The 26,499-nt window shown below is 36.6% G+C and overlaps 2 protein-coding genes across 8 annotated transcripts in view; one reads left to right on the top strand and one right to left on the bottom strand.

The window, feature by feature from the left end:
- Positions 1-22,212, top strand: part of CROT (carnitine O-octanoyltransferase) — a 55,736-nt gene extending 33,524 nt beyond the window's left edge. For all 3 annotated transcript variants that reach the window (XM_038004568.2, XM_007982309.3, XM_038004569.2), the window contains 8 exons: positions 789-872; positions 952-1,059; positions 1,290-1,420; positions 13,696-13,819; positions 14,678-14,756; positions 14,842-14,935; positions 15,061-15,180; positions 20,939-22,212. In XM_038004568.2, the coding sequence (XP_037860496.1) occupies positions 789-872; positions 952-1,059; positions 1,290-1,420; positions 13,696-13,819; positions 14,678-14,756; positions 14,842-14,935; positions 15,061-15,180; positions 20,939-21,059 (861 nt within the window). In that variant the 3' untranslated portion in view covers positions 21,060-22,212. The remainder of the gene's footprint in view (positions 1-788; positions 873-951; positions 1,060-1,289; positions 1,421-13,695; positions 13,820-14,677; positions 14,757-14,841; positions 14,936-15,060; positions 15,181-20,938) is intronic.
- Positions 22,213-24,116: 1,904 nt separating this feature from the next.
- ABCB4 (ATP binding cassette subfamily B member 4) overlaps positions 24,117-26,499 on the bottom strand; it is a 70,680-nt gene continuing 68,297 nt past the window's right edge. For 4 of the 5 annotated variants that reach the window (XM_073009153.1, XM_073009155.1, XM_073009156.1 and 1 more), the window contains 2 exons: positions 25,554-25,700; positions 24,458-24,716 (listed from right to left, as the gene is read on the bottom strand). In XM_073009153.1, coding sequence (XP_072865254.1) covers positions 24,510-24,716; positions 25,554-25,700 — 354 coding nt within the window. In that variant the 3' untranslated portion in view covers positions 24,458-24,509. Of the gene's footprint in view, positions 24,717-25,553; positions 25,701-26,499 lie in introns of all 5 variants that reach the window. The other variant, XM_007982301.3, reaches the window with a different exon arrangement.

The following is a 26,499-nucleotide window of genomic DNA, read 5'->3' as shown; positions in this document are numbered from 1 at the left end:
CTTCCCTTCTTTCCCTCCCAAGCTCTCAGTGTCATGTTCAGATCATGAATGATATCTGTGTCTAATGTAAAGTGGTGACAGTCACAAGGAACCATCTGATGTAACTCTCATCTAAGGAACATGGGGAAAATGCAGGCAAAAACTTTGTTCTTCAGTATAAATGATGGGAAAATTCACTAACTGCAATTTCTTTCTCTGAATATACCTGGCAAACCTGAAACACCCCTGTAACACCCAGCCTATCTTTCCCACATTTCTTAAACTGAGAATTATCACATCGGGACCCTCATATATATAAAAAACACAAAATGGTTATGCTTTCTAATATTCACTAAGTGGCCTAAGTCCTTACCTAAAGAAGTTCATGTCCATCCCAAATGCTTTCAGATAGGCTGCCATCCCCATCTGCTTTTCCACCCCGTTCTTGCAATTCCAGAACATCTTCGTATCACATATATACACTTGCTTTGACTTCTAGTAAAAATAGCAATTAGTTTATCTAGATTGTTTATATGTTACTTTATACACTATACACCCTCATGACCCCAAGCCCCACCGGGAGCCCTACTAGGTGCTTCCAAATTTAAACAATTTTTTTTTTTCCAAAAAATAAAATACAGCAGTTACTGAACCATAGGGAATCCTATATCTTATCATCAGGAGGTGAGGCATTTGAAGACTCTATGCTTTATTATCTGTTAAGAATAGACACAAAGTGAAAATAAAATATTTGGTCATGTTTTAAGTTGACATAAAGTATTCAGAAATCTTGTGTGTTCTCATTTTAGCATGCCCCTTTTGATGCAATGGTTATGGTGAGCATCAGTTATTATGTGGATGAGAAAATTTTTCAGAATGAAGGAAGATGGAAGGTATGTTTGAATAAGTATTTCATCATTTTTCTCCTAATAATTTTATAGATAAAATATTTTAAGTTGTTCCTATTTTCAGGGTTCAGAGAAGGTACGAGATATACCACTTCCAGAAGAGCTTATTTTCACTGTGGATGAGAAAGTATTAAATGACATCAGCCAAGCTAAAGCCCAGTATCTCAGGGAGGTATATTTTTCACTTTTCTCTTAAATAATCATGATTTTTTCTTTTAACAACCATATGTAAAAATTTGGCTGTCATCCAAGCATGTCTGCACAAAAATTTTAAAATTATGCCTTTAACACCTTTAATTCTTTATGTCTGGTGATTACTTTAATGCAGGTGATAATTTGGTTCTCTTTGGTATATTCTCCTTAGATGATTTTTCACTGTTCTCATTTAATTCTTCTTCTTAGGCATCTGATCTACAGATTGCGGCTTATGCCTTTACATCTTTCGGCAAAAAGCTAACCAAGAACAAGATGCTTCACCCGGACACATTTATTCAGCTTGCACTTCAGCTGGCCTATTATAGACTTCATGGACGGTAAGGACCATTCAGTTTCTATTTTCACAGTCTTGAAGTCCAAGGGTATATCTTTTTTGTAGCTGTTTCATCCTAACTCCTCAGTGTTTTTGCTCACTTTTTTCCCAGCTGGTACTGTGTCCTATTTGTACTTCTATCAATAGATTATTAGATTTCTGATCTGTGGTGGTTTCATAGTTTTTCCTTGTTACTTTGTCACAGTATCCACTTGATGACTTTTGAAGTGTCTATTCTCATCTGAAAGAGGATTGGTCATTCTTTGGCGTTCAGATCGCTTGGTTTTCTTGCAACGTCAGTTTTCTGATGGGTTCATGAAAAGTTGTGATTTTATAAATTATCCAGCCTTTACTCATTTTTAGATGCGACATTAATGTTGTGACTTAATACATCCTAAGAGGAAGTGGAAGTCCCTCAGTCTTGCTTTTTCATTGATAAATAAGTTATAATTGAACATACTTATCAGGTACATGTGTTTTTTTTGATACATGCATAAAATGTGTAATGGTCAAATCACGGTAATTGGGATATCCATTGCCTCAGCCATTTATTATGTCTTTGTGTAGGGAATGTTCCAAGTCTTCTCTTCTAGGTATTTTGAAATATACAACAAATTATTGTTAACTGTAGTCAACCTACTGTGCTATCGAACACTAGAAGTTATTCCATCTAACTGTACCATTATACTCATTAGCTAGCTTTTCTTCATTCTCCTCTCCCCACATGCATCCCAATCTCTATTAACCACCATTTTACTGTCTACCTCCATGAGATCAATTTTTTTAAACTCCCATATATAGGTGAGAACCTGCAATATTTGTCTTTGTATTTCTGGCTTATTTCACTTAACAAAAAGTCATCCGGCCTTACTCATGTTGCTGCAAATAGATTTCATTCTTTTTTTAAAATTTTGGCTGAGTAATATTCCATTGTGTGTGTGTGTGTGTGTATAAATATATATATATATATATATATATTTTCCCCTATTTTTGTGAAGAATATCATTGGTATTTTGATAGGAATTGCACTGAATCTGTAGATTGCTTTGGGTAGGATGGACATTTTAACAATATTAATTCTTCTAATTAATGAACATGGGCTGTCTTTCCATTTTTTGGTGTCCTCCCTCTTTCATCAGTGTCTTATAGTTTTCCTTGTATAGATTTTTTTTTAACTTTTTTGGTTCAGTTGATTCCTAGGTATTTTATATTCTTTGTAGCTGTTGTAAATGGGATTGCTTTCTTAATTTGCTTTTCAAATTGTTTGCTTTTGGCATATAGAAATGCTACTGATTTTAATATGTTGATTTTATATCTTGCAACTTTACTGAATTTGTTTATCAGTCTAATGGCTGTTTGTTGGTGTCTTAAGTATTAGATCATGTCATCTGCAGACAGGACAATTTGACTTTTTCCTTTGTAATTTGAGTGCTCTTTATTTCATTCTCTTTTCTAATTGCTTTGGGTAGGACTTCCAACACTATGTTGCATAAAAGTGGTGAAAGTAAGCATCTTTGTCATGTTCTAGATCTTAGAGGAAAGTCTTGCAATTTTTCCATGTTCAGTATGACATTAGCTCTGGATTTGTCATATGTGGCTTTTATTGTTTTGATGTATATTTCTTCTTTACTGAGTTTGTTGAAAATTTTTTTTATCATGAAGGTATGTTTATTTTTATCAAATGCTTTTTCAGCATCTATTGAAATGATGATATGGTTTTTGTCCTTTATTCTGTTGATGTGATGTATCATGATTATTAATTTGCATATGTTGAACCATCTGAATCCCACCTAATCATGGTGAATGATCTTTTTAATGTGCTATTAAGTTCAGTTTGCTAGTATTTTGTTGAGGATTTCTGCATCTGTGTTCATCTGGGAGGGATACTACTCTGTAGTTTACTTCTTTAGTTGTGTCCTTTTCTGGTTTTGGTATTAGGATAATGCTGTCTTCATAGAATGAGATTGAAAATATTCTGTCCTCTTCACGTTTTTGGAATAGTTTGAGTATAATTGGTATTAGTTCTTTTTTTAAATGTTTATTAGAATTAAGCAGTGAAGCCATCAGGTCCTAAGCTTTTTCTTGATGGCAGACTTTTTATTGCTTCAATCACATTACTGGTTATTGGTCTGTTTAGGTTTTCTGTGTCTTTATATTTCAATCTTAGGTTGTATGTGTCCAGGAATTTATCCATTCCTTCTAGGTTTTCCAATTTGTTGGTATATAGTTACTCATAATAGTGTCTAATGATCCTTTATATTTCTGTGGTATTGGTTATCATATCTCATTTCATCTCTGAATTAATTTATTTGAGTCTTTTCTTTTTTCCTTATTCTACCTACAGGTTTGTCAATATTGTTTATCTTGTCAAAAAATTAACTTTTGCAGCTCTTGTAAAAGTTCAGAATGCTTACTGTTGTGGACTGGGAGTGTCTACAATAAAAGGATACCCTGGCAGCGTGGGAAGGCTGGCTAGGGCTTCATAGCCTCATGGACTCATGAGCATGCTTCCAAACCATGATACTGCTGAACAACCTCTCTGATTTGGTGTCTTTTTTGGCTGAGATGAAGAGTATCACTGAGTTTTGTTCATTGGGGATTGCTAACCCCATCTCTACCCATTGTCTTTGGCTGCCTTTAGGATTTTTTTTTACCCTATAGGCAAAGATGCTTCCCTTAGGTTGAAGCAGGAATGATTTTTCTGTGAAAGAACCCAACATGGAGATAAAGGTGTCTGTCTGCCTTTACCTCACTTCTTTCAGTGTAGTATTGTGAGTCCATGGGAGTTTTTCCACATGCGGCCCAGCAGCTTGAGGTCGGGGTGTTGTGGATGGAGTAGTCTGTTTATCTAACCTTCTGCTTGAAGTTTTTTGCTTCTCTCTGGCCCCCCGGGATCATCACAGCCTCCGTTTTGGTTTCTGGGATGCTCGTGAGGGTAATTGGTACTGGATAGTTGTTTTGGTTTTCTGTGGGGAAGAGTGAAGCCAGATTGCTTCTACTCTGCCATTGTGGTAACATGACTCCTCTCAGTTTTGCTTTTTTATCAAGTCTGAGAATATCTGTCTTTAAATATGTTATTTAGATCATTAAATTCAGTATAATTATCTAAATTTGTGTTTAAGTCTACCATCTTGCTCTTTATTTTCTAGTTATCCCATCTGTTCTTTTTTCTTTCTCTTTTGAATTTTTAGAGCTTTAAAAAAATTGCTTCATTTTATTTCCAACATCAACTATACTTCTTTTTTTTTGTACAATTGACCCTTCAACATCTTGGAGGTTAGGGGTCCCCAAGCCCCCAGTGCATTAGAAAGTCCAAGTGTGAATTTTGACTCACCCAAAATTACTAATAGCCTACTATTGATCAGAAGTCTTACCAATAACATAAACAACACACATTTTGTATGTATTATATATTGTATTCTTACAAAAAAGTAAACTAGAGAAAGGAAAATTTTGTTAAGAAAATCATGAGGAGGCTGGGCGTGGTGGCTGACACCTGTGTAATCCCAGCACTTTGGGAGGCTGAGACAGGCATATCACTTGAGGTCAGGAGTTCGAGACTAGCCTGGCCAACATGGTAAAACCCCATCTCTATGGCAAATACAAAAATTTGGGTATTGTGGTGCATACCTGTAATTCCAGCTACTCGGGAGGCTGAGACAGGAGAATTGCTTGAACCCAGGAGGTAGATGTTGTAGTGAGCCGAGATCATGCCACTGCACTTCGGCCTGGGCGACAGAGGAAGACTTTGTCTCAAAAAAAAGAAAAAAGAAAAAGAAAATCATAAGGAGGAGAAAATATATTTACTGTTCATTAAGTGGCTCATCATAAAGGTCTGTAGCCTCATCTTCACCTTGAGTTAGGCAGAGGAGGAGTAGGAAGATGAGGGTTTGGTCTTGCTTTCTCAGGGGTAGCAGCAGTGGAAGAAAATTCCCATTTAAGTGGACCCACACAGTTTAAACCTCCATTTTCACAGATCAACTGTAGTTGCACTAGGGTTTACAAAATACTTTTTTAAAAATCATACTCTACACAGTCAAATAATATTTTCCATTTTAAGTATGATGTAAGTACCTTAAAATAGAATGCCTCCATTTCCTTCTCCCATTCTTTGTGCTGCTGTCATACATTGTACTTCTACATGTGTTATAAACACAATCCCCTTTAATATATTTGTTAAACAATTAATTTTTAATGTGATAAAATATATATAACAAAATTTGCCATTTTAAACATTTTTAAGTATATAATACAGTTGCATTAATTACATTCATAATGTTTTACAGTTTTCACCACTATTTTCAAAATTTTTTCATCACCACAAACAGAAACTCTGTGCCCCGTAAGCAATAACTTTCCCATTCCTCAGTTCCTGGTTACCTCTAATCTCTTTGTCTCTATGAATTTGCCTGATCTAGATATTTCGAATAAGTGGAATCTTACAGTTCATCCTTTTGTGTTTGGTTTATTTCACCTAGGATAATATTCTCAAGGTTCATCCATGTTGTAGAATCAAAACATCATTCCTGTTTATGGCCAAATAACATTCCATTATTGGATGTACACCACCTTTTGTTTATCCACTCATTTGTTGATAGATACTTATGTTGTTTCCACCTTTGGGCTATTGTGAATAATGCTGTTATGATCATTTATATGCAAGTATCTGTTTCAGTCCCCATTTTCAAGTCTTTTGAGGAGTGGAATTGCTGGTTTGTATGATAATTCTTTAACTTTTTGAGGAACTGAGGAACTGCAAAATATTTTCCATGGTAGCTGTAACATTGTACATTTCAATGTCCTTGCCAACAATTATTTTCCCATTTAAAAAAAATTATAACTCTCCTAGTCATTTGTGAAGTGGCATAACTCCTTGTGGTTTTGATTTATAATTCTGTAACGACTTACGATGTTGAGTATCTTTTCATGCTTTTTCATTGGTCATTTATTTATCTTCTTTGACAAAATGTCTATTCAAGTCTTTCACATGTTTGTTAATTGGGTTGTTTCTCTTTCTGTTTGAGAATTGTAGAAGTTCTTTATATTTTCTAGATATGAAACCCTCATCACATATATGACTTGCAAATATTTTCACCCATTGTGAGGGTTGTCTTTTTTTTTTTATTATACTTTAAGTTCTAGGGTACATATGCACAATATGCAGGTTTGTTACATATATATATGTGTGCCATATTGGTGTGCTGCACCCATTAACTTGTCATTTACATTACGTATATCTCCTAATGCTATTTCCTCTCCCCTCACCCAACCCCACGACAGGCCCCGGTGTGTTATGTTCCCCTTCCTGTGTCCAAGTGTTCTCATTGTTCATTCCCTCCTATGAGTGAGAACATGCAGTGTTTGGTTTTCTGTTCTTGCGATAGTTTGCTGAAAATGATGGTTTCCAGCTGCATCCATATCCTTACAAAGGACATGAACTCATCCTTTTTTATGGCTGCATAGTATTCCATGGTGTATGTGTACCACATTTTCTTAATCCAGTCTGTCATTGATGGACATTTGGGTTGGTTCCAAGTCTTTGCTATTGTGAATAGTGCTGCAGTAAACATACGTGTGCATGTGTCTTTATAGCAGCATGATTTATAATCCTTTGGGTATATACCCAGTAATGGGATCACAGGGTCAAATGGTATTTCTCATTCTAGATCCTTGAGGAATCGCCACACTGTCTTCCACAATGCTTGAAGTAGTTTACAGTCCCACCAACAGTGTGAAAGTGTTCCCATTTCTCCACATCCTCTCCAGCACCTGTTGTTTCCTGACTTTTTAATGATCACCATTCTAACTGGTGTGAGATGGTATCTCATTGTGGTTTTGATTTGCATTTCTCTGATGGCCAGTGATGATGAGCATTTTTTCATGTGTCTGTTGGCTGCATAAATGTCTTCTTTTGAGAAGTGTCTGTTCATATTCTTTGCCCACTTTCTGATGGGGTTGTTTTTTTCTTGTAAATTTGTTTGAGTTCTTTGTAGGTTCTGGATATTAGCCCTTTATCAGTTGAGTAGATTGCAAAAATTTTCTCCCATTCTATAGGTTGCCTGTTCACTCTGATGGTAGTTTCTTTTGCTGTGCAGAAGCTCTTTAGTTTCATTAGATCCCATTTGCCAATGTTGGCTTTTGTTGTCATTGCTTTTGGTGTTTTAGACATGAAGTCCTTGCCCATGCCTATGTCCTGAATGGTATTGCCTAGGTTATCTTCTAGGGTTTTTATGGTTTTAGGTCTAACATTTAAGTCTCTAATCCATCTTGAATTAATTTTTGTATAAGGTCTAAGGAAGGGATCCAGTTTCAGCTTTCTACCTATGGCTAGCCAGTTTTCCAAGCACCATTTATTAAATAAGGAATCCTTTCCCCATTTTTTGTTTTTGTGAGGTTGGTCTAAGATCAGATGGTTGTAGATGTATGGTGTTATTTCTGAGGGCTCTGTTCTGTTCCATTGGTCTATATCTCTGGTTTGGTACCAGTACCATACTGTTTTGGTTACTGTAGCCTTGTAGTATAGTTTGAAGTCAGGTAGCATGATGCCTCTAGCTTTTTTCTTTTGGCTTAGGATTGTCTTGGCTATGCAGGCTTTTTTTTTTTTTTTTTTTTTTTTTTGGTTCCATATGAAATTTAAAGTAGTTTTTTCCAGTTCTGTGAAGAAAGTCATTGGTAGCTTAATGGGGATGGCATTGAATCTATAAATTACCTTGGGCAATATGGCCATTTTCATGATATTGATTCTTCCTATCCATAAGCATGGAATGCTCTTCCATTTGTTTGTGTCCTCTTTTATTTCACTGAGCAGTGGTTTGTAGTTCTCCTTGAAGAGGTCCTTCACATCACTTGTAAGTTGGATTCCTAGGTATTTTATTCTATTTGAAGCAATTGTGAATGGGAGTTCACTTATGATTTGGCTCTCTGTTTGTCTGTTATTGGTGTATAAGAATGCTTGTGATTTTTGCACATTGATTTTGTATCCTGAGACTTTGCTGATGTTGCTTATCAGCTTAAGGAGATTTTGGGCTGAGACGATGGGGTTTTCTAAATATACAATCATGTCATCTGCAAATAGGGACAATTTGACTTCTTTTTTCCTAATTGAATACCCTTTATTTCTTTCTCCTGCCTGACTGCCCTGGCCAGAACTTCCAACACTATGTTGAATAGAAGTGGTGAGAGAGGGCATACCTGTCTTGTGCCAGTTTTCAAAGGGAATGCTTCCAGTTTTGGCCCATTCAGTATGATATTGGCTGTGGATTTGTCATAAATAGCTCTTATTATTTTGAGCTACGTTCCATCAATACCAAATTTATTGAGAGTTTTTGGCATGAAGCACTGTTGAATTTTATCAGAGGCCTTTTCTGCATCTATTGCGATAATCATGTGGTTTTTGTCTCTGATTCTGTTTATATGCTGGATTACGTTTATTGATTTGCGAATGTTGAACCAGCCTTGCATCCCAGGGATGAAGCCCACTTGATCGTGGTGGATAAGCTTTTTGATATGCTGCGGATTTGGTTTGCCAGTATTTTATTGAGGATTTTTGCATCGATGTTTATCAGGGATATTGGTCTAAAATTCTCTTTTTTTGTTGTGTCTCTGCCAGGCTTTGGTATCAGGATGATGCTGGCCTCATAAAATCAGTTAGGGAGGATTCCCTCTTTTTCTATTGATTGGAATAGTTTCAGAAGGAATGGTACCAGCTCCTCCTTGTAGGTGGTTGTCTTTTTTTGCTGTCATAATAGTATTCTTTGATGTACAAAGTTTTCAGTTTTTATGAAGTTCATCTATTTTTTTCTATTGTTGCTTGTGCTTTTGGTGTCATACACAGGAAATCATTGCCAAATTCAGTGTCATGAAGTATTTTCTCTGTGTTTTCCTCTAATATTTTTATAATTTTAGCTATTACTTTAGGTCTTTGACCCATTTTTGAGTTAATTTTTGTATATGGTGTAAGGTAAGGATCTGTATTGGAGTTCTTCAGAAAAGCAGAACCAACAGGCTTTTACACATATTGAATTTTACACTTGATAGACTACAGTATCATGTAAACACAACTTTTGTATATACTGGGAAACCAAAAAATTTGTGTTACTCTTTTTATTGCAATATTCACTTTACTGCGATGATCTGGAACTGAGCTTGCCATATCTGTGAGGTATGCCTGTAGATGGATCATGTTTTTTTCAGGCTTTTTCAGTCCAGTCTACCAATCTCTTTCTTTGATTGGAGAGTTACATTGGAAATTATTTACATTTGAAATAATTACTGATAAGATAATAAAACATATAACTGGTAATAAAACATATAACTTTAGGTCTTATATTGTTTTTGTTCCTTAATTACTCTATTACTACTGTTTTTATTGAATTTTTTAGTATGCCATTTTGATTTCTTTATTAGTTTTCTTCAGTGGAGTCAGGCTTTCCTATCCTTGTAGTTCTGTGTTGATGTCTATGCATTTAAATAAGTCACTTCCAGTTTTTATGGACTTGTTTCAGCAGGTAAGGACTTTCTCCTGCCTGGTCCCTAGGTGGACAGGACTGCCTCCAGAACTACAGTTGAGTGGGGCTGCAGCCAGGTCATGGGACTGCTTGTGTATTAGATAGTCAGCAGGCTGTTATGAGAATACAGGATGGCATGGCTCCTGCCTGGTCCCTGGACAGATGGGACTGTCTCTAGGACTACCATTGAGTAGGACTGGAGCTGGGTTAAAGGGCTGCTTCTGTGTCCACAGTCAAATGCACAGTTTTGGTGGGTCTATTCCTGGGGAGGAGGTAGGTGTGATACCTTCCAGGTCCCTAAACAGATGGGACTTCCTCCAAGACTACACAGACAAGCAGGCCTGGAGCCAAGACTCCAAGGTACCTCACTTCAAAGAGCTGCTCTTCTCTCCAAATCTTGGCCCTCATATTCTGGCTGCTTTAACAGTTGCCCGAATTAATTTATAGATTCAATGCTATCTCCATCAATCTACCACTGACTTTCTTCACAGAATTAAAATAAAAACTACTTTAAATTTCATATGGAACCAAAAAAGAGCCTGTATAGCCAAAACAATCCTAAGCAAAAAAAAAAAAGCTGGAGGCATCATGCTGCCTGACTTCAAACTATACTACAAGGCTACAGTAACCAAACAGCATGGTACTGGTACCAACACAGATATATAGACCAATGCAACAGAATAGAGGCCTCAGAAATAATGCCACACATCTACAACCATCTGATCTGTAACAAACCTGAGAAAAACAAGCAATGGGGAAAGAATTTCCTATTTAATAAATGGTTTTGGGAAAACTGGCTATCCATTGCAGAAAACTGAAACTGGACCCCTTCCTTACACCTTATACAAAAATTAACTCAAGATGGATTAAAGACTTAAGTGTAAGACCTAAACCCATAAAAACTCTATAAGAAAACCTAGGCAATACCATTCAGGACATAGGCATGGGCAAAGACTTCATGACTAGAACACCAAAATCAATGGCAACAAACGCCAAAATTGGCAAATGGGGTCTAATTAAACTAAAGAGCTTCTGCACAACAAATGAAACTACCATCAGAGTGAACAGGCAACCTACAGAATGGGAGAAAAATTTTGCAATCTAACCACCTGACAAAGGGCTAATATCCAGAATCTACAGGGAACTTAAATAAATTTACAAGAAAAAAACAACCGTACCAAAAAGTGGGTGAAAGATAGGAACAGACACTTCTCGAAAGAAGACATTTATGTAGCCAACAAACATGAAAAAAGGCTGATCATCATTGGTCATTAGAGAAATGCAAATCAAAATCACAATGAGATATCATCTCATGCCAGTTAGAATGGTGATCATTAAAAAGTCAGGAAACAACAGATGCTGGAGAGCATGTGGAGAAATAGGAATACTTTTACACTGTTGGTGGGAGCGTAAATTAGTTCAACCGTTGTGGAAGACAGTGTGGCGATTCCTCAAGGATCTGGAACCAGAAATACCATTTGATCCAGCAATCCCAGTATATACCCAAAGGATTATAAATCATTCTACTATAAAGATACATGTACACATATGTATATTGCAGCACTTTTCACAATAGCAGAGACTTGGAACCAACTCAAGTGCCCATCAATGATAGACTAGATAAAGAAAATGTGGCGCATATATACCATGGAATACTATGCAGCATAAATGAGGATGAGTTCATGTCCTTTGCAGGGACATGGTTGAAGCTGGAAACCATCATTCTTAACAAACTAACACAGGAACAGAAAACCAAACACCGCATGTTCTCACTCATAAGTGGGAGTTGAACAATGAGAATACATGGACACAGGAAAGAGAACATCACACACTGGGGGCTGTCATGGGGTGGGGACCTAGGGGAGGGATGGCATTAGGAGAAATGCCTAATGTAGATGATGGGTTGATGGGTGCAGCAAACCACCATGGCACGTGTATACCTATGTAATGAACCTGCACGTTCTGCACATGTATCCCAGAACTTTTAAAAGTATAATAAAAAAAAATTCTGCAAAGCCTTCAAATAGATGTTTTTTAAGTCCAGTTTTTGTTTTTGTTCCTAGCAATAAGACTGGCTTGCTACAAACTAGCTCATCATAGCTGGCATTGGAAATTTCACATAGTATTTTTTTTTATACAGAAGATATGTTCAAATGAGGTTCCAAATAAATTTTACACATTGCATTTGATTGATACGCCTCTTAAGTCCTTTTTAAATATGGGAATCTTTTTCCTACCTTTCTCTTATTGTATTTGATTTGATGAAGAAACTGGGTCATTTATCCTGTAGAGTTTTCTGAATTTTCCTGATTGTAGTCCCATGTTGGTATTTAACATGTTGCTCAGTCTCCTGTATGTCTTATAAACTGGTAGTTAGAGCTAAAGGATTGATAATAAGCATCAGTTCTTATTTTGGTTATGTTTTACAATAATAAATAGTTAATGCTCTTTGTTTTCTACTCCATAGTTTAAGATTGAGGTGTGTTTACTAGTCAGCCAGCATCTATTATAAAAAGTTTGCTCCCTGAATTTTTTTACCTAACATTTTAATAGTCATTGAAGATCATTGCTAAGATGCATTATTTCATTTGAGGTTACAGTGGTAATATTTTGTTACTCATTTTTACTGCTTTTATTTTTAATTTGTTTTCCTGAAAGAATGTTATTTCAGTGCTATTTAAAAATATTATTCACACTTTCTCCTTCATACTTTGAAGGGATACCATTTCACTCCAGAGACAGAAACACTGAACAGAAGAGGCTTGAAAACTGTTTGAGTCCTCTTAGTACCCACATCAGAGACTTTTCACTCTCACTTTATTTGATCTCTTTGACTCCAAATTCTAACCAACAAGAAAGTAAGAGAGTTTTATACCTAAAATTGCTATATCATTCTCCAACCCAGGAAAACAGATATCACTTTGGGGAACTTCTTAAATTTTACTTCTACTTTATTCTAGTCCTTCGTGTTCTATATGGAGGCACTAAAGGTCAAGGACTCTGTATTACCTATTTCTGTATAATAAATTACCCCAAAATGTAGTGGCTTAAAACACATACATTTTTTATATCACATATTTTATGGATCAGTAATTTTATATCACAATGTTGTGGGTCATTTTTTTGTGATACAGCTTAGTTGAGTACCTCTGACTTAATTAAGATTTTTCATGAGGTTGTAGTCAGTATCAGCCAAGGCTGTTGTCATCTGCTCTCCTGAGGGTAGGTCCACTTCTCACCTCACCCACGGGAACTAATAGGATTTGGTTCCTCCCTAGCTGTTGTCCAGAGGGCCGTCCTCAGTTTTCTGCCACTAGGGCTCTCCATCGGGCAGCCTCAGCATGGCAGCTGACTTTCTTCAGATGAGAAATAAGAGAACAAGAGAGAGCTCTCTTTGTAACCTAATTTCAGATGTGATATCCCATCTCTTGTGCTGTACTCTTTCCATTAGATGCAAGTCACTGTCTAGCCTGCGCTCAAAAGTGAGGGGTTACAGCAGAGCATAAATAGCAGGAGGCAGGAATGACGGGGGCCATCTTAGAGGCTGTAGTGTATACCTGACAGCAGCCATGCCTTTGAAACAGCCCACATTATCAGAGTACTTTTTGCTTTTTGGTATTGAAAATAGCCTCTTTTGTATTGAAAGTCTCCAACCTATCTGTGTTAAAGGGCTTACTCTCTGAACAAAGCTAGCTTTATTAGGCAACTATATCTGTAATGATATTAGAACATTTTATTTCTTATGATACACTCTTTTAATTTTTTCTTGTAGCCCTGGTTGTTGCTATGAAACAGCTATGACAAGATATTTTTATCATGGCCGTACAGAGACTGTGCGATCATGCACAGTTGAAGCAGTCAGGTGGTGCCAGTCCATGCAGGATCCTTCCGTCAGTGTGAGTATTGGAAAAGAAAAAACTCACAAGATTTGTTTCATTGTTCTGAAGGAACTGTGGTCTTTGAATAACTAACTTCTTTGCTTCAGTTTTCCTGGATCATTAAAATACTTTGAGACATCTTTTTTGAGGTTTTTAAAGCATTTGTTCATTCACCAGTTAAGTGTGTACTTCTTGGAAAGACTAAGAAACAGGGAAGACGGGAAAAGGACCCCATTTGTGTTAATTTCTAGGCAAAGGGTCTTCAGTACTTTAGGTATTTCAGGACTTCTTATCTACCTTTAGAACAACACTAATAAAGTGCAGAAGTTCCAAGGTGCCATTAAAAGGAAGGTTTTCTTGATTTGGTTCAATGTTTTTGAAATCACAGATTCTTGTTTCATATACTGGAACCAGGACAATTGTATGCTTTGTTTCATACTCTTTCTTTGAAGCATTTAGACAACAGCAAATTTCCTTCTCACTGTTATTTTAGTATTATATTTGTTTCTTTAGTTTTGCTAGATGTGGTTATATATGAGTGCCTGTATCTTAATTTTATAGAACTGTTTGTCATTTGTTTAGTTATGCTTTCATTTTTGAAATCTTGCTTCTATCTTTATACCTGTTAATGTTACTTCAGTGCTGCCCACAAGTTCATAGTTTCCTATTCCAGGAAAGAAATAAGAAGCAGGACGTACAGGGAAGAATAGGCGATAGAATAACTGAGGGAAAGATATAGCAGTATGTATTATAGATCTTCCTAGAAATCTTTCCTCCCCCAAATTACCCAAATCCTAATTACAATGAGCTTAGGATTTTTTTCTAGTTGGGTTTTGCACAGTGTGTTATTGAAGTGTCTCTCGATTTTTAATACAGCTTCATGAGCGGCAGCAAAAGATGTTACAAGCTTTTGCAAAGCATAATAAAATGATGAAAGATTGTTCAGCTGGAAAAGGTACTTATGTTAAAATTTTTCTGACTTAAAAATCTCTCGTGGTGAAAAATTTTTTTCTAACTTTAGATTTGGGATTTCATTGCAGGATTTGATCGTCACCTTTTAGGTCTCTTACTCATAGCGAAAGAGGAAGGTCTTCCTGTTCCAGAACTCTTTACGGACCCACTTTTTTCCAAAAGGTAATATAGTGTAGTGTTTAACAACTTCATCAATTAGCTTCTTTTTAAAAATATGTTAAATGCTTTTTAGAAATAATATAAGCATCTGTAGGCCTAGTAAAATGTCCTTTCATTGTGCCACACAGCGGAGGAGGTGGAAATTTTGTTCTCTCAACAAGTCTGGTTGGCTATTTACGAGTCCAGGGAGTGGTAGTTCCCATGGTACACAATGGTTATGGATTTTTCTACCACATCAGAGATGACAGGTGAGGCTTCTCTTTTTTATTTGTACAGTGCTATAGAGTAAGAAAGGTATTACTTTTGTTATTTAAATGCCTTTCCTACACTGTGATTCTTATATTGCCATCTGTCACTTGCTACATAAGTATCTGTTTTTTCCACTTAGGCATTTAATGCATGTTTGTTTCTCTGTCCTGCTTTTGAGACACTTGTCAGATCAGTCCCTTAGGTGTTTTTATGCAGAACACTGTTTCAGGTCGATTCAGCAATCATATCATCATCCTCAAAATCAGTATACCCGTGAACATATTTGGTTTGTACAAGGTATTTTATAGTAAGCTCAGATAAAATGTTTAAATATATGGTGGTTCATGTAGTCATAGACAATATTAATGAGATAGAGAAAAGAGATTGGGTAAATTATACTTTTTAAAACATGTTTTACCAATTCAGATGCAGTTCATTTGGGCTGTGTGGAGTTTGACTTATGTTTATGGAAAGAATGAGAACAAAAAGATCAAAACCCAGTATAAAAAAGAGTGGTGGAGAACAAGATAAAATGAAAGTGATAGCAAGGCTTGTAAGGTCCTTATTTATAGTCTGGCAGTCTCTTTACAGGGAACCTTTCAAAGCATAGTTGGCTTCGTAAAAATTACGTGGCTACATTTAGCACTATGTGAATAAGAAGAGGAAAGGCTTGGTGGCACTGCAGATAGAATGTGAAAAATTGGAATGGTAATATGCATGACATATTTCAGTTTCTCATACAATTGACCCTCGAACAACATGGGTTTGAACTGCATGGATACACTTATATGCAGATTTTAAATAAATGAGAAAATTTTTTAGAGATTGAGACAATTTGAAAAAAACTCAAAACTGTGTAGCTTAGAAATATCCAAAAACTAAAGTATTCATGAATGCATAAAATATATACAGATACTCATCTATTTCATCATTTACTACCATAAAATATACACAAATCTACTATAAAGAGTTAAAATTTTTCAAAATGTATGTACATAAGCCCTTACAGATTTTATGTGGGGCCATTTGGAGTCGAGAGACATGTAAACGAATGTAAAGATGCAGTTTTCCGTCATAATTGCATAAAATTAATTGTGGTACGTACTGTACTACTATAATAATTTTGTAGTCACCTCATGTTGCTATTGTGGTAAGCTAAAGAGTTGCAAGTATCTCCTTAAGATGTTATATAATGCTAATCATCTCTGCATAAGCAGTTTGTCTCTTTAGTGGATCACAAAAAGTGATCTTTTGTGGTTCTATTCTCATGTATCTTTCATTGTGGGTAGTACAGTATTATAAACATTGAATAATACCATGGGACCCATATGTAGTGCTTCTAGTAATACTGGAAATGCTCCCAAGAAGCAGAGAAAAGTCATGACATTACAATAAAGAGTTGATTGCTTGGTAAGTATCATAGATTGAGATCTGTAGCTGCATTTGCCCATCATTTCAACATAAATAAATCTAGTATGAGTACCATTAAAAAAAAAAAAAAGGAAATTTGTGAAGCTGTTGCTGCAGCTACACCGGCAGGCATTAAAACTTTGCCCTTTTTGCAAAATACCTTTTGATCTCCGATTAAAAATGCAGCTTTTTTTTGGGTACAGGATTGCTATAAAAAGCCATACCTATGGACTCTACTATGATTCTAGAAAAAGCAAAGTTACTATATGACAACTTTAAAGGAAGGTGAAGGATCTAAAGCTGGAGAATTTAATGCCAGCAAAGGATAGTTTGATAATTTTAGAAAGAAGTTTGGCTTTAAAAATGTCAAGATAACAGGAGAAGTAGAGGCAGCAGATAAGTTCCCAGACACCATTAAGAAAATCACTGAGGAGAAAGGGTATCTGCCTGAACAGGTTTTTAATGCAGACAAATGTGCCCTATTCTGGAAAAAAAAAAAAAGCCACAAAGGACATTTGTTCATAAAGAAGTGTATTGGTCAGGGTTCTCTACAGGGACAGAACTAATAGGATATATATAAGAAGTATATAAGAAGCATTAACTCACATGATCACAAGGTCCCATAATAGGCCAGCTGCAAGCTGAGGAGCAAGGAAGCCAGTCTGAGTCTTACAGCTGGAGAAGTTAGAGTCTAATGTTCAAGGGAAGGAAGCATCTAGCACAGGAGAAAGATGTAGGCTGGGAGGCTAAGCCAGTCTAGTCTTTTCACATTTTTCTGCCTGCTTTATATTCTGGCTGCGCTGGCAGCTGATTAGATGGTGTCCTCCCAGACTAAGGGTGGGTCTGCCTTTCCCAGCCCACTGACTCAAATGTTAATCTCCTTTGACAACACTGTCTCAGACACACCCAGGATCAATGCTTTGCATCTTTCAATCAAATCAAGTTGACACTTAGTATTAACCATCACAAGAAGCAAGCATCAGCTTTAAGGCGGAAAGGGATAGGCCAACACTACTGTTTTGTGCAAATGCAGTAGGGTTTATGATCAGGACTGCCTTTGTCTGTAAAGCTGTTAACTTTGAGCCTTGAAGGGAAAAGATAAACATCAGCTGCTAGTTTACCAGAAGGCCTGGACAATGATAACCTTTCTTTCTGGATTGGTTTCTTTGATGCTTTGTCACTGAAGTCAGGAAGTACCTAGTCAGTAAGGGACTGCATTTTTTTTTTTTTTTGAGATGTAGTCTTGCCCTGTCCCCCAGGCTAGAGTGAAGTGGCCCAATCTCGGCTCACTGCAAGCTCCGCCTCCTGGGTTCACGCCATTCTCCTGCCTCAGCCTCCCGAGTAGCTGAAACTACAGGTGCCGCCACCACGCCCAGCTAATTTTTTTGTATTTTTAGTAGAGATGGGGTTTCACCGTGTTAGGATGGTCTCGATCTCCTGACCTCGTGATCTGCCCGCCTTGGCCTCCCAAAGTGCTGGGATTACAGGTGTGAGCCACCGCACCTGGCCAGGGACTGCCTTTTAAAGTTGTTTTGATTTTGGACAGTGACACTGGCCACCCAGAATGCCACGATTTAAACACCCAAGGTGTCAAAGTCTTTGGTCTACTTGCCCCCAGACATGTCTCTAATTCAGGCTCTAGATCGGGGGTCATAAGGACCTATAAGGCTCATTACATGCACGACTCAATAGAAAGGATGGTCACCAAGGATTGTCTTTTACCCCAATGGAAGAGAGCATCATGAAAGTCTGGAAGGATTACACCACTGAAGATGCCATTGTTGTTATAGAAGTCATGGAAGCAATCAAGCCCAAAACAATAAATTTCTGCTAGAGAAAACTATGTCCAGATGTACATGATTTCACAGGATTTACAACAGAGTCAGTCTAGGAAATCATGTAACAGACTGTGGATATGGCCAAAAAAAAAAAAAAAGGAGGGGGAAGGTGAAGGGTTTCAAGGTATGGATGTTGGGCCAGGTTCGGTGGCTCATGCCTGTATTTCCAGCAGTTTGGAAGGCCAAGGTGGGACGATTGCTTGAGACCAGGAGTTTGAGACCATTCTGAGCAATATAGTAAGACCTCATCTCTATTAAAAAATTTTAAAAATCGAGCACTATTAGTCACCACACCACAGGAATTAACAGAAGGTAACTTGAAGGAGATGAGTGCTTCTGAACCAGAGCCAAATAACAAGGAGGAAGACATAGTAGAAGCAGTGCCACAACTGTTGTTAAATAATCTCACAGAAGTGTTCTGATTATTCAAGACTGTTTTTGATGGCTTTTATGACATGCACTGGACCCTTCCATGATAGGAGCATTGAAACTAAAGCAAGTGGGGCAAGGGTTGGTACAATATAGAAACATTTTCAGAGAAATGAAAAAGCAAAAAGATAGAAATTACAATGTATTTACATAAAGTTACACTGAGTGTGCCTACCTCCCCTGCCTCTCCTTTTATCTCTTCTACCCCAAGATAAGACCGTTGCATTTTAAATGTATTACATACTGATTGTAAAAAAAAAAGTTAAATATAAAAGATAGATAAGAACAAAGTTATCTACATTACCATTACATGGCATAAGACTATAATTATATGGTGCTCCCAACCTATAATGTATGTAGATTGTATATTTACACTGTAAATATTTGTGTCCTTTTTTGTGAATTTCGTTCTTATTATTTCAAGCAGTTTGCAGTGCCTTTAAGTATGCTTTGCGATATTTTGATGATTGTATAATTTCCAGTCTTAGGATTCCTATGATTTATCCAACTGCTTCTCTACTATTTTGTTTTTCTATCATTACAAATGATGTATAAGGTTATAAATGTATCCTTTCTCATTTCATCACACCATTGCCAACTCTAGTTATTATAAAAATTCTTTAGGCTAGGCATGGTGGCTCATGCCTGTAATCCCAGCACTTTGGGAGGCCAAGGTGGGTGGATCACTTGAGGCCAGGAGTTCAAGACCAGTCTGGCCAACATGGTGAAACCCCATCTCTACTAAAAATACAAAAATTCGCTGGTGTGGTGGCACACAACTGTAGTCCAAGTTACTTGGGAACCTGAGGCACGAGAATTGCTTCACACTGGGAGATGGAGGTTGCAGTGAGCTGAGATCATGCCACTGCACTCCAGCCTGGGCAACAGAGCGAGAGTCTTTCTCAAAAAATAGTCTTTACCCATTTGATAGGCAAAAAATAACATAAATTACTTGTTTACCTATGAAGTAAAACTTTTTTTATTGTTTTTGGCATTGTGTTCCTTTCGTGGATTATCTGTACATGTAGGAAAGGCTGCTCTTTATAATTTAGAAAGATAACTGAAATTGTTTTAAAAAATTGACACTTGAATAAGAACGGTTCATCTGTGGAGAGAAACATGTTTAGATGCTGCTAAATATCTGGGAATTCCATGCCCAGTGTAGCTGGAGAATGATTCATGATCATGAATCACTAGGTGAAAACAAGGCAGGACTTCCTAAAGGTTTTTGTATTATCTTTCTGCAAATATAATCCACTCAGACATTGGTTTCATAATTATATACTGGGCCAGAGCATGTTCTTATTTTTATTTCTTTTTGTTTAATTTAAAGCACATGTTGAAGACATAATTTACTCTTTTTTTAAGTGATGTGAAAATTGCATAGTTTTCCAGAAGCATTACATTACACATTTTAATTTTGAGCCTAATTCATATTTTGCTATGGAAACTTCTCTCTGTAAAATGGAAGATTAGCTCTAAGTCAGGCTTCTCTCCTATTTATTTCAGCTTCCTGGGGCCACTTTTCTCACTTGCCAGATCTGGGATTTCCTATTAGGAGTATCTCGAGAAAGATGGTAGAAGGCATGACTTGATCCCAAGAGTTTCTCTTTTTGACTCTTCTAGAAAGAGCCTTTCTCACCTATTATCCTTCCCTCCTGTTTTTTTTCAAACTTTCTTCAAGTACTATACTCTTTAAAAACAGTTTAAATTTCATTAAAAACTGTAGCATGAATTTATATTCCAACTCATTCCAGTAGCACTTTAGGAAGGATTTTCTAGGAAGGAGGTTTTTTGTTCTGTTTTAAACGTAGTAAGACCTAGCTTCAGAGCACTTTAGGGCTCTAGCTAATTTGTTCCCCTTTGTCCCTAGGCTCTAGTCATCTAATGAATGAGGTGTTCCTTAGCATTATCTACAGATATGGCTTTACCTTCAGTTGTGTCAGGTTACATTTACCTAATGTCAGCAAGACTTCACATTTCATGTATGAATATCCAGATGAAATAAAGTCCTGGTTGTATTCACCATCACTATTTGGAGCCTTTTGTGTAATCATTAATCATTATTTATGCTTCACAGGTTTGTTGTGGCCTGTTCAGCCTGGAAATCCTGTCCCGAGACTGATGCCGAAAAGCTAGTTCAGCTGACTTTTTGTGCTTTTTATGATATGATACAGCTGATGAACACTACTCATCTTTAGAGATGAATCATCTATTAAGCACTTACCAAAACATATCATTAAACTGGGTGCTGGGAGTGAGTTGGTAATATGAGATGGGAAGGAATGTTGACTTGCTAACATTCCTTTAACAAGTTAAGAAAACTTGTTAAATGTAGAAATTAGTGGAATCATGCTCTCTAAATTTATTCTGCCATAGAAGGTAGAAATATTTTTAAGCTCCTCTGATGCAGCAGCAATGCAAATTATGACATAGTGAATATAGAACTATGCAGTATTTAAGCCTCAACAATCCAAATCTATAAATTTTAACAATGCAAATCTTACTCTAATTTTTAAGTATTTTTGTTGGTACTTACATGGGTTATAAATCCTCTCTCTGGACATCAATGTAGAGTCCATCTTTCAAGCACTTTAATGTTTTTAGCTACCAAAGGGTATGAATTAATTATTTTATGCTAATTTCCCTGAAATCAATGACTTCTATGTTCACCACAGGGTTACAAGCCTGTTATGTTTGATGGGAAAGACCACTACAATTTAATGGTGATCTAAAATAACTCTTTTGGGCTGGGTGCAGTGGCTCATGCCTATAATCTTAGCACTTTGGGAGGCCGAGGTGGGAGTGTATTACTTGAAGCTAGGAGTTTGAGACCAGCCTGGGCAACAGAGTAAGGTCCTGTCTCTACAAGATCAAAAAACTAGTGGGGTATGATAGTGCATGTGTACCTGTAGACCAAGCTACTTGAAGGCTGAGACAGGAGGATCAGTTGAGCCCAGGAAGTTGTGGCTGCAGTGAGCTGTGATGGTGCCCTTATGCTATAGCCTGGGCAAGAGAGTGAGACCCTGTCCCAAAAAAAAAAAAAAAAAAAAAAAGAAAAATAACTGTTTTGAACAGACAAATTAGGTAGTAGATGGAGATGTATACCCTCTATCACACACACATAAAACTGTAACAAAATTCATTGTGGTGTATTATAATTAGTTTTGTGAATATAAAAATAAAGCACTTATATTTAAACTTGTTACAATGATTTTTAAAGGACTAATGTTGAATCAGATTATCAGAATTTTTTCCTCCTCGCTGTTCAATTTTGTAGTTTTTACTCTCAAAAAATGAAACTCCCAAAATTATATAGCTTTTTATGTTTGAATAAATGATTCATTCCTGTTTGCTTTTCTCATGCTTTTTGACCTCGGTTATATATTGCTGTGTAATTAACCATCCAAAACTTAGTGTCTTGTATTCATTTATTGTTTCTCATGACTTTGTCAGTTGATTGATAATAGCTAGACAGTTCTTCTGCTGGTCTTGCCTGTGTTTATTTATACAGCTATAATCATCAGGCAGCCAGGACTGAGGCTGGAAAGTTTAAGATCACCTCACCTACTATCTGCAAATTTGGTGGCTGTGACTCTCTCTCCTGACATGGTCTCTCATCATCCAGTATTCAAAATTGAGTTTCCTTACTTGGTAGAGAGAGTGTTCTGAGAGGTGAAGGTCCCTTGAGGCCTAGGCCCTGAAGTCACATGCCATCACTTGGCTGCATTTTGTTGATTCAACCAAGTCACAAGGGAAGTCCAGATTTAAGGAGTGGGGAAAAAGTAATCTCTTGATAAGAGAAAGTCACTTTGTAAAAGAGTGGGCAGAGAGGGCATGATTATTGGGCACTATAGCAATCTGCCAGACATTTTAATATATATAAAGATTACATCATACTCAGTGTACTGATTCTATACATCCCTTTTAAAAAACACATATATTTTGAATTTGATAAGACTGGTTTATTACTAACAGTTAAGCCCTTTCCACTGTGCCAGCCTCTGTCCTGAAAAGCACCAGTACTGTTTCTCTGTGAAAACATTCAGAGTTGGCTTCTGTGACATTTGATACATTTCTTCATGGTTGGTATAGAAAAGGAAGATGAGCTCTGAACTAAGAACCTTTTCCCTCACTCTAGTGCAGGGTTGTAAACTAGACAGCAAGGGCATTTAGAATCATTTGGTTGGTGTTTAAATACAGGTTAAGAATCCCAAATCTGAACACCAGAAATTCTCCAAAATCTAAAACATTTTGAGTGCTGACATAAGGAAATGCTCACTGGAACATTTAGGATTTCTGGACTTGGGATGCTCAGCCAGTGAGTATAATGCAAATATTCTGACAGATGAAACACTTCTGATCCCAAGCATTTTAGATGAGAATACTCAACCTATAATGTGTAATGAGTGGGGTATTTTGGAAACTGCATCACCTGCACAGAAACCCCCTCTCAGTCACACCTCACCCCTTTTCCTAACTTGCCTGACGTGAATAATCATCTAGAGTGCATTTTAAACAACAGATTCCTGGGTCTCCACCCAGACCTACTGAATCTATTATTTTGTTTAGGACTAGATGCCCCATGATTCTGACCAGGCAAGTTTGGGAATCATTATAGAGGAATAGGTTGAATACTACTCTGGGTCACTGCAGTAATATACTTTTTGCCTCACTTTTGTCTTGGTTAATCTGAAATTTGATCCACTCACACAGTGGTCACATTTGAAAAATTCTTTGGTAATATGGTTTATTACAGTTAGAAGAACTGTGGATAATTTACTGAATTTAACAACCTGATATGGCACTAAGAACTAATTTGTTGTAGAAAATTGTGGAGAAAACAAAGGGAAAAATACGGAAACATTTTAGTGTGGTTAGCTTCCAGGGGTTGTCTAGAATATTTTTGGCTTTCCATTAAACATACCTTTCCTTGTAGGAAAAACGGATTTTCTGGGAAAAGTAGTATATTTATAAAAGAGAACACAGTTGCTATAGAAACTCAGCATGTGTCGTTGATGTTTGATGTTTCAAATTATATTGATAATTGTACATTTTAAATTAACGAGTTTAAAACTTTAAAGAAATACTTAATGATAGGGCTCTTTCTTGCTTAATGGAACTGATATGTGCTTTCAGAGTTAGCTAGATAGGGGCAATTTCATTTTCTCTTGGTCTTGGATGATAAAGCTGGAAATTCATTCATTTAAAAATCTTTGATTCCATAATAGAATTATTTAGAAAATTACCAACAGAGATGAGGCTATTGAACAATTTATTTTTCTTTTGTACTTGGGAAAATTATTCCCAAACTATCCTGTCTACCCAACCCATTCAGGACCATAAGACCATTTCCCTATGTCTGTGACTTCTATATTTCTACACCTGTACTTTTCTTGAAGTTTGTTCTTTTTCTGGGTGTTTCTAATAACTTAGGGAGAGCCAGCCTGTTGTTTTAATACTTCAAGACAGGTGTCGCTTCTAACTCTCAAATTTCAAATGCCGTAATAAACCCCAAATTGGATCTTCTAAATTGATCTAGAATGAGATATACCTATGTTTTATGATGACAAACTGGAAACTTCTTTTACAAGTCAGATAAAATTGTAGAATAATTTGAATTTATTTTTAAAATATACTGTAGCAAAAGTTCATAAGTTCTGTGTCCCAACCTGGACACTGACCATTGAAAAATAGATGCCTTTCTGTGCCAGCAGCTGCTGATGTGTGCCGTGCTCCTTGACTCTGCCATTCTGAAACACCACTATTAAGTCTGCATTCTGGATGGTGGACAGGCGGTGAGCAATCACAATGCAGGTGCGGCCTTCTCTGGCTTTGTCCAGGGCTTCTTGGACAACCTATTGATAAATCAGACAGACACCTTATCACAAAAATTGTATAAATTAGTTTTAACATTCAAGTAAATTTGAAAATGTTACCATTCTAATAAACTTTTAATTTCTAATCTCTTAGAATCTTTGAACTTTATGCATGTGTATTTTGTATAATCAACATTTACTCTACATAGTTATGTTCTGCTTTTTAAATATAACACAAATGGGTTCCATGCTGTAAAAAAATTCATAAGTATTTAAATTTTCTAATCTTCTGTTTAACTAGTTCCCTTTTGAGTATTTTCCGGTTTTTCATTCCTAATGTGCTAAAAATGTAATTTGTGCAGCTTTTTTCTTTTAAATGCTTTGTTTATAAAATATATAATCATTTTAGAAAATTTGGAATAAAGTATTCCATTACTTCAAAATAACCACTATCGGCCAGGCAAGGTGGCTCACGCCTGTAATCCCAGCACTTTGGGAGGCTGAGGCAGGCAGATCACAAGGTCAGGATTCGAGACCAGCCTGGCCAACATAATGAAACCCTGCCTCTACTAAAAATACAAAAATTAGCCAGGCATAGTAGTGGGTACCTGTAGTCCCAGCTATTTGGGAGGCTGAGGCAAGAGAATTGCTTGAACCCGGGAGGCAGAGGTTGCACTGAGACAGATTGTGCCACTGCACTACAGTGTAGGCAACAGAGCGAGACCCTGTCTCAAAAAAATAAAAATTAAAAAAAACTCACTATCTAAAGTTCCATGCTTTCCCCACTGTGCTTGTGTGTGTTTTTTTCATGGTTGACAACAAAATCCCTTCTATTTCATAAATTGAATAGGACATAAGTTGGGAGGCCACACACACCTTTTCACTTTCAGTATCCAGAGCCGATGTAGCTTCATCCAACAGGAGGATTTGAGGTTGTCTGATGAGGGCTCGGGCAATAGCAATCCTCTGTTTTTGACCTCCTGAGAGCTGAGTCCCCTTATCTCCCACTCTTGTTTCATATTTCTGCAAGTTAACCAAGTTATAAAGATGTTGAATGAACTGTTGCTTAACAGTTGACAGTTCTATTTATAAGAAAAACATTTAGAGTCAACAGTTTCTATAACATTTCAACTTAACAAAGTGTTTATTTTTAAAATCAAACTAGAAAACTAGTGACTTTAATTCTCAATGGTATTCTACAATAGAAAGTTGAGCAAATTTTCGAGTTCCTACTGTTATAATGCCAGTTAATCTGATGTCACTGGAGTCCTGTAAAGGTTAAATACGAATACTTTCAAAGTCTTTTTTTAAATTTCAAATGTTCATATGATCCATGTAGATACTAGTGTATTCTTTCAAACTTATTTATTCCCTTAAATATTTACTGAGCACATGCTATGCTATGAACTGTGAAAAATATGAAAATGAATTCAGCTTTGTTCCTGCCCTAAAGGAATTTATAATCTACAGAGAAAAACTATACATATAAATCATTCAATGTAAGGTCAAGTAAGGACCGAATTACAATGATGCATTGCTTAATGACTGGGATATGTTCTGAAAACTGCATTATTAGACAATGTTATTGTTGTACAAACATTGTACAGTATTTACACAAACCTAGATGGTATCACATACTATATACACTTAGGCAATGTGGTATGGCCAGTTGCTCCTAGGCTACAAACCTATACAGCATGTAACTGTACTGAATACTGGCAGTTGTAACACAATGGTAAGTATTTGTGTATCTAAACATAGAAAAGGAACAGTAAAAATACAGTATAAAAATTAAAAAATGGTACACCTGTATAGGGCACTT

Source organism: Chlorocebus sabaeus, chromosome 21 (genome assembly GCF_047675955.1).
Source record: "Chlorocebus sabaeus isolate Y175 chromosome 21, mChlSab1.0.hap1, whole genome shotgun sequence".
Lineage (NCBI taxonomy): Eukaryota > Metazoa > Chordata > Mammalia > Primates > Cercopithecidae > Chlorocebus > Chlorocebus sabaeus.
Note: the sequence above shows the minus strand (reverse complement) of the source record. Positions and strands in the feature narration are given on the sequence as shown.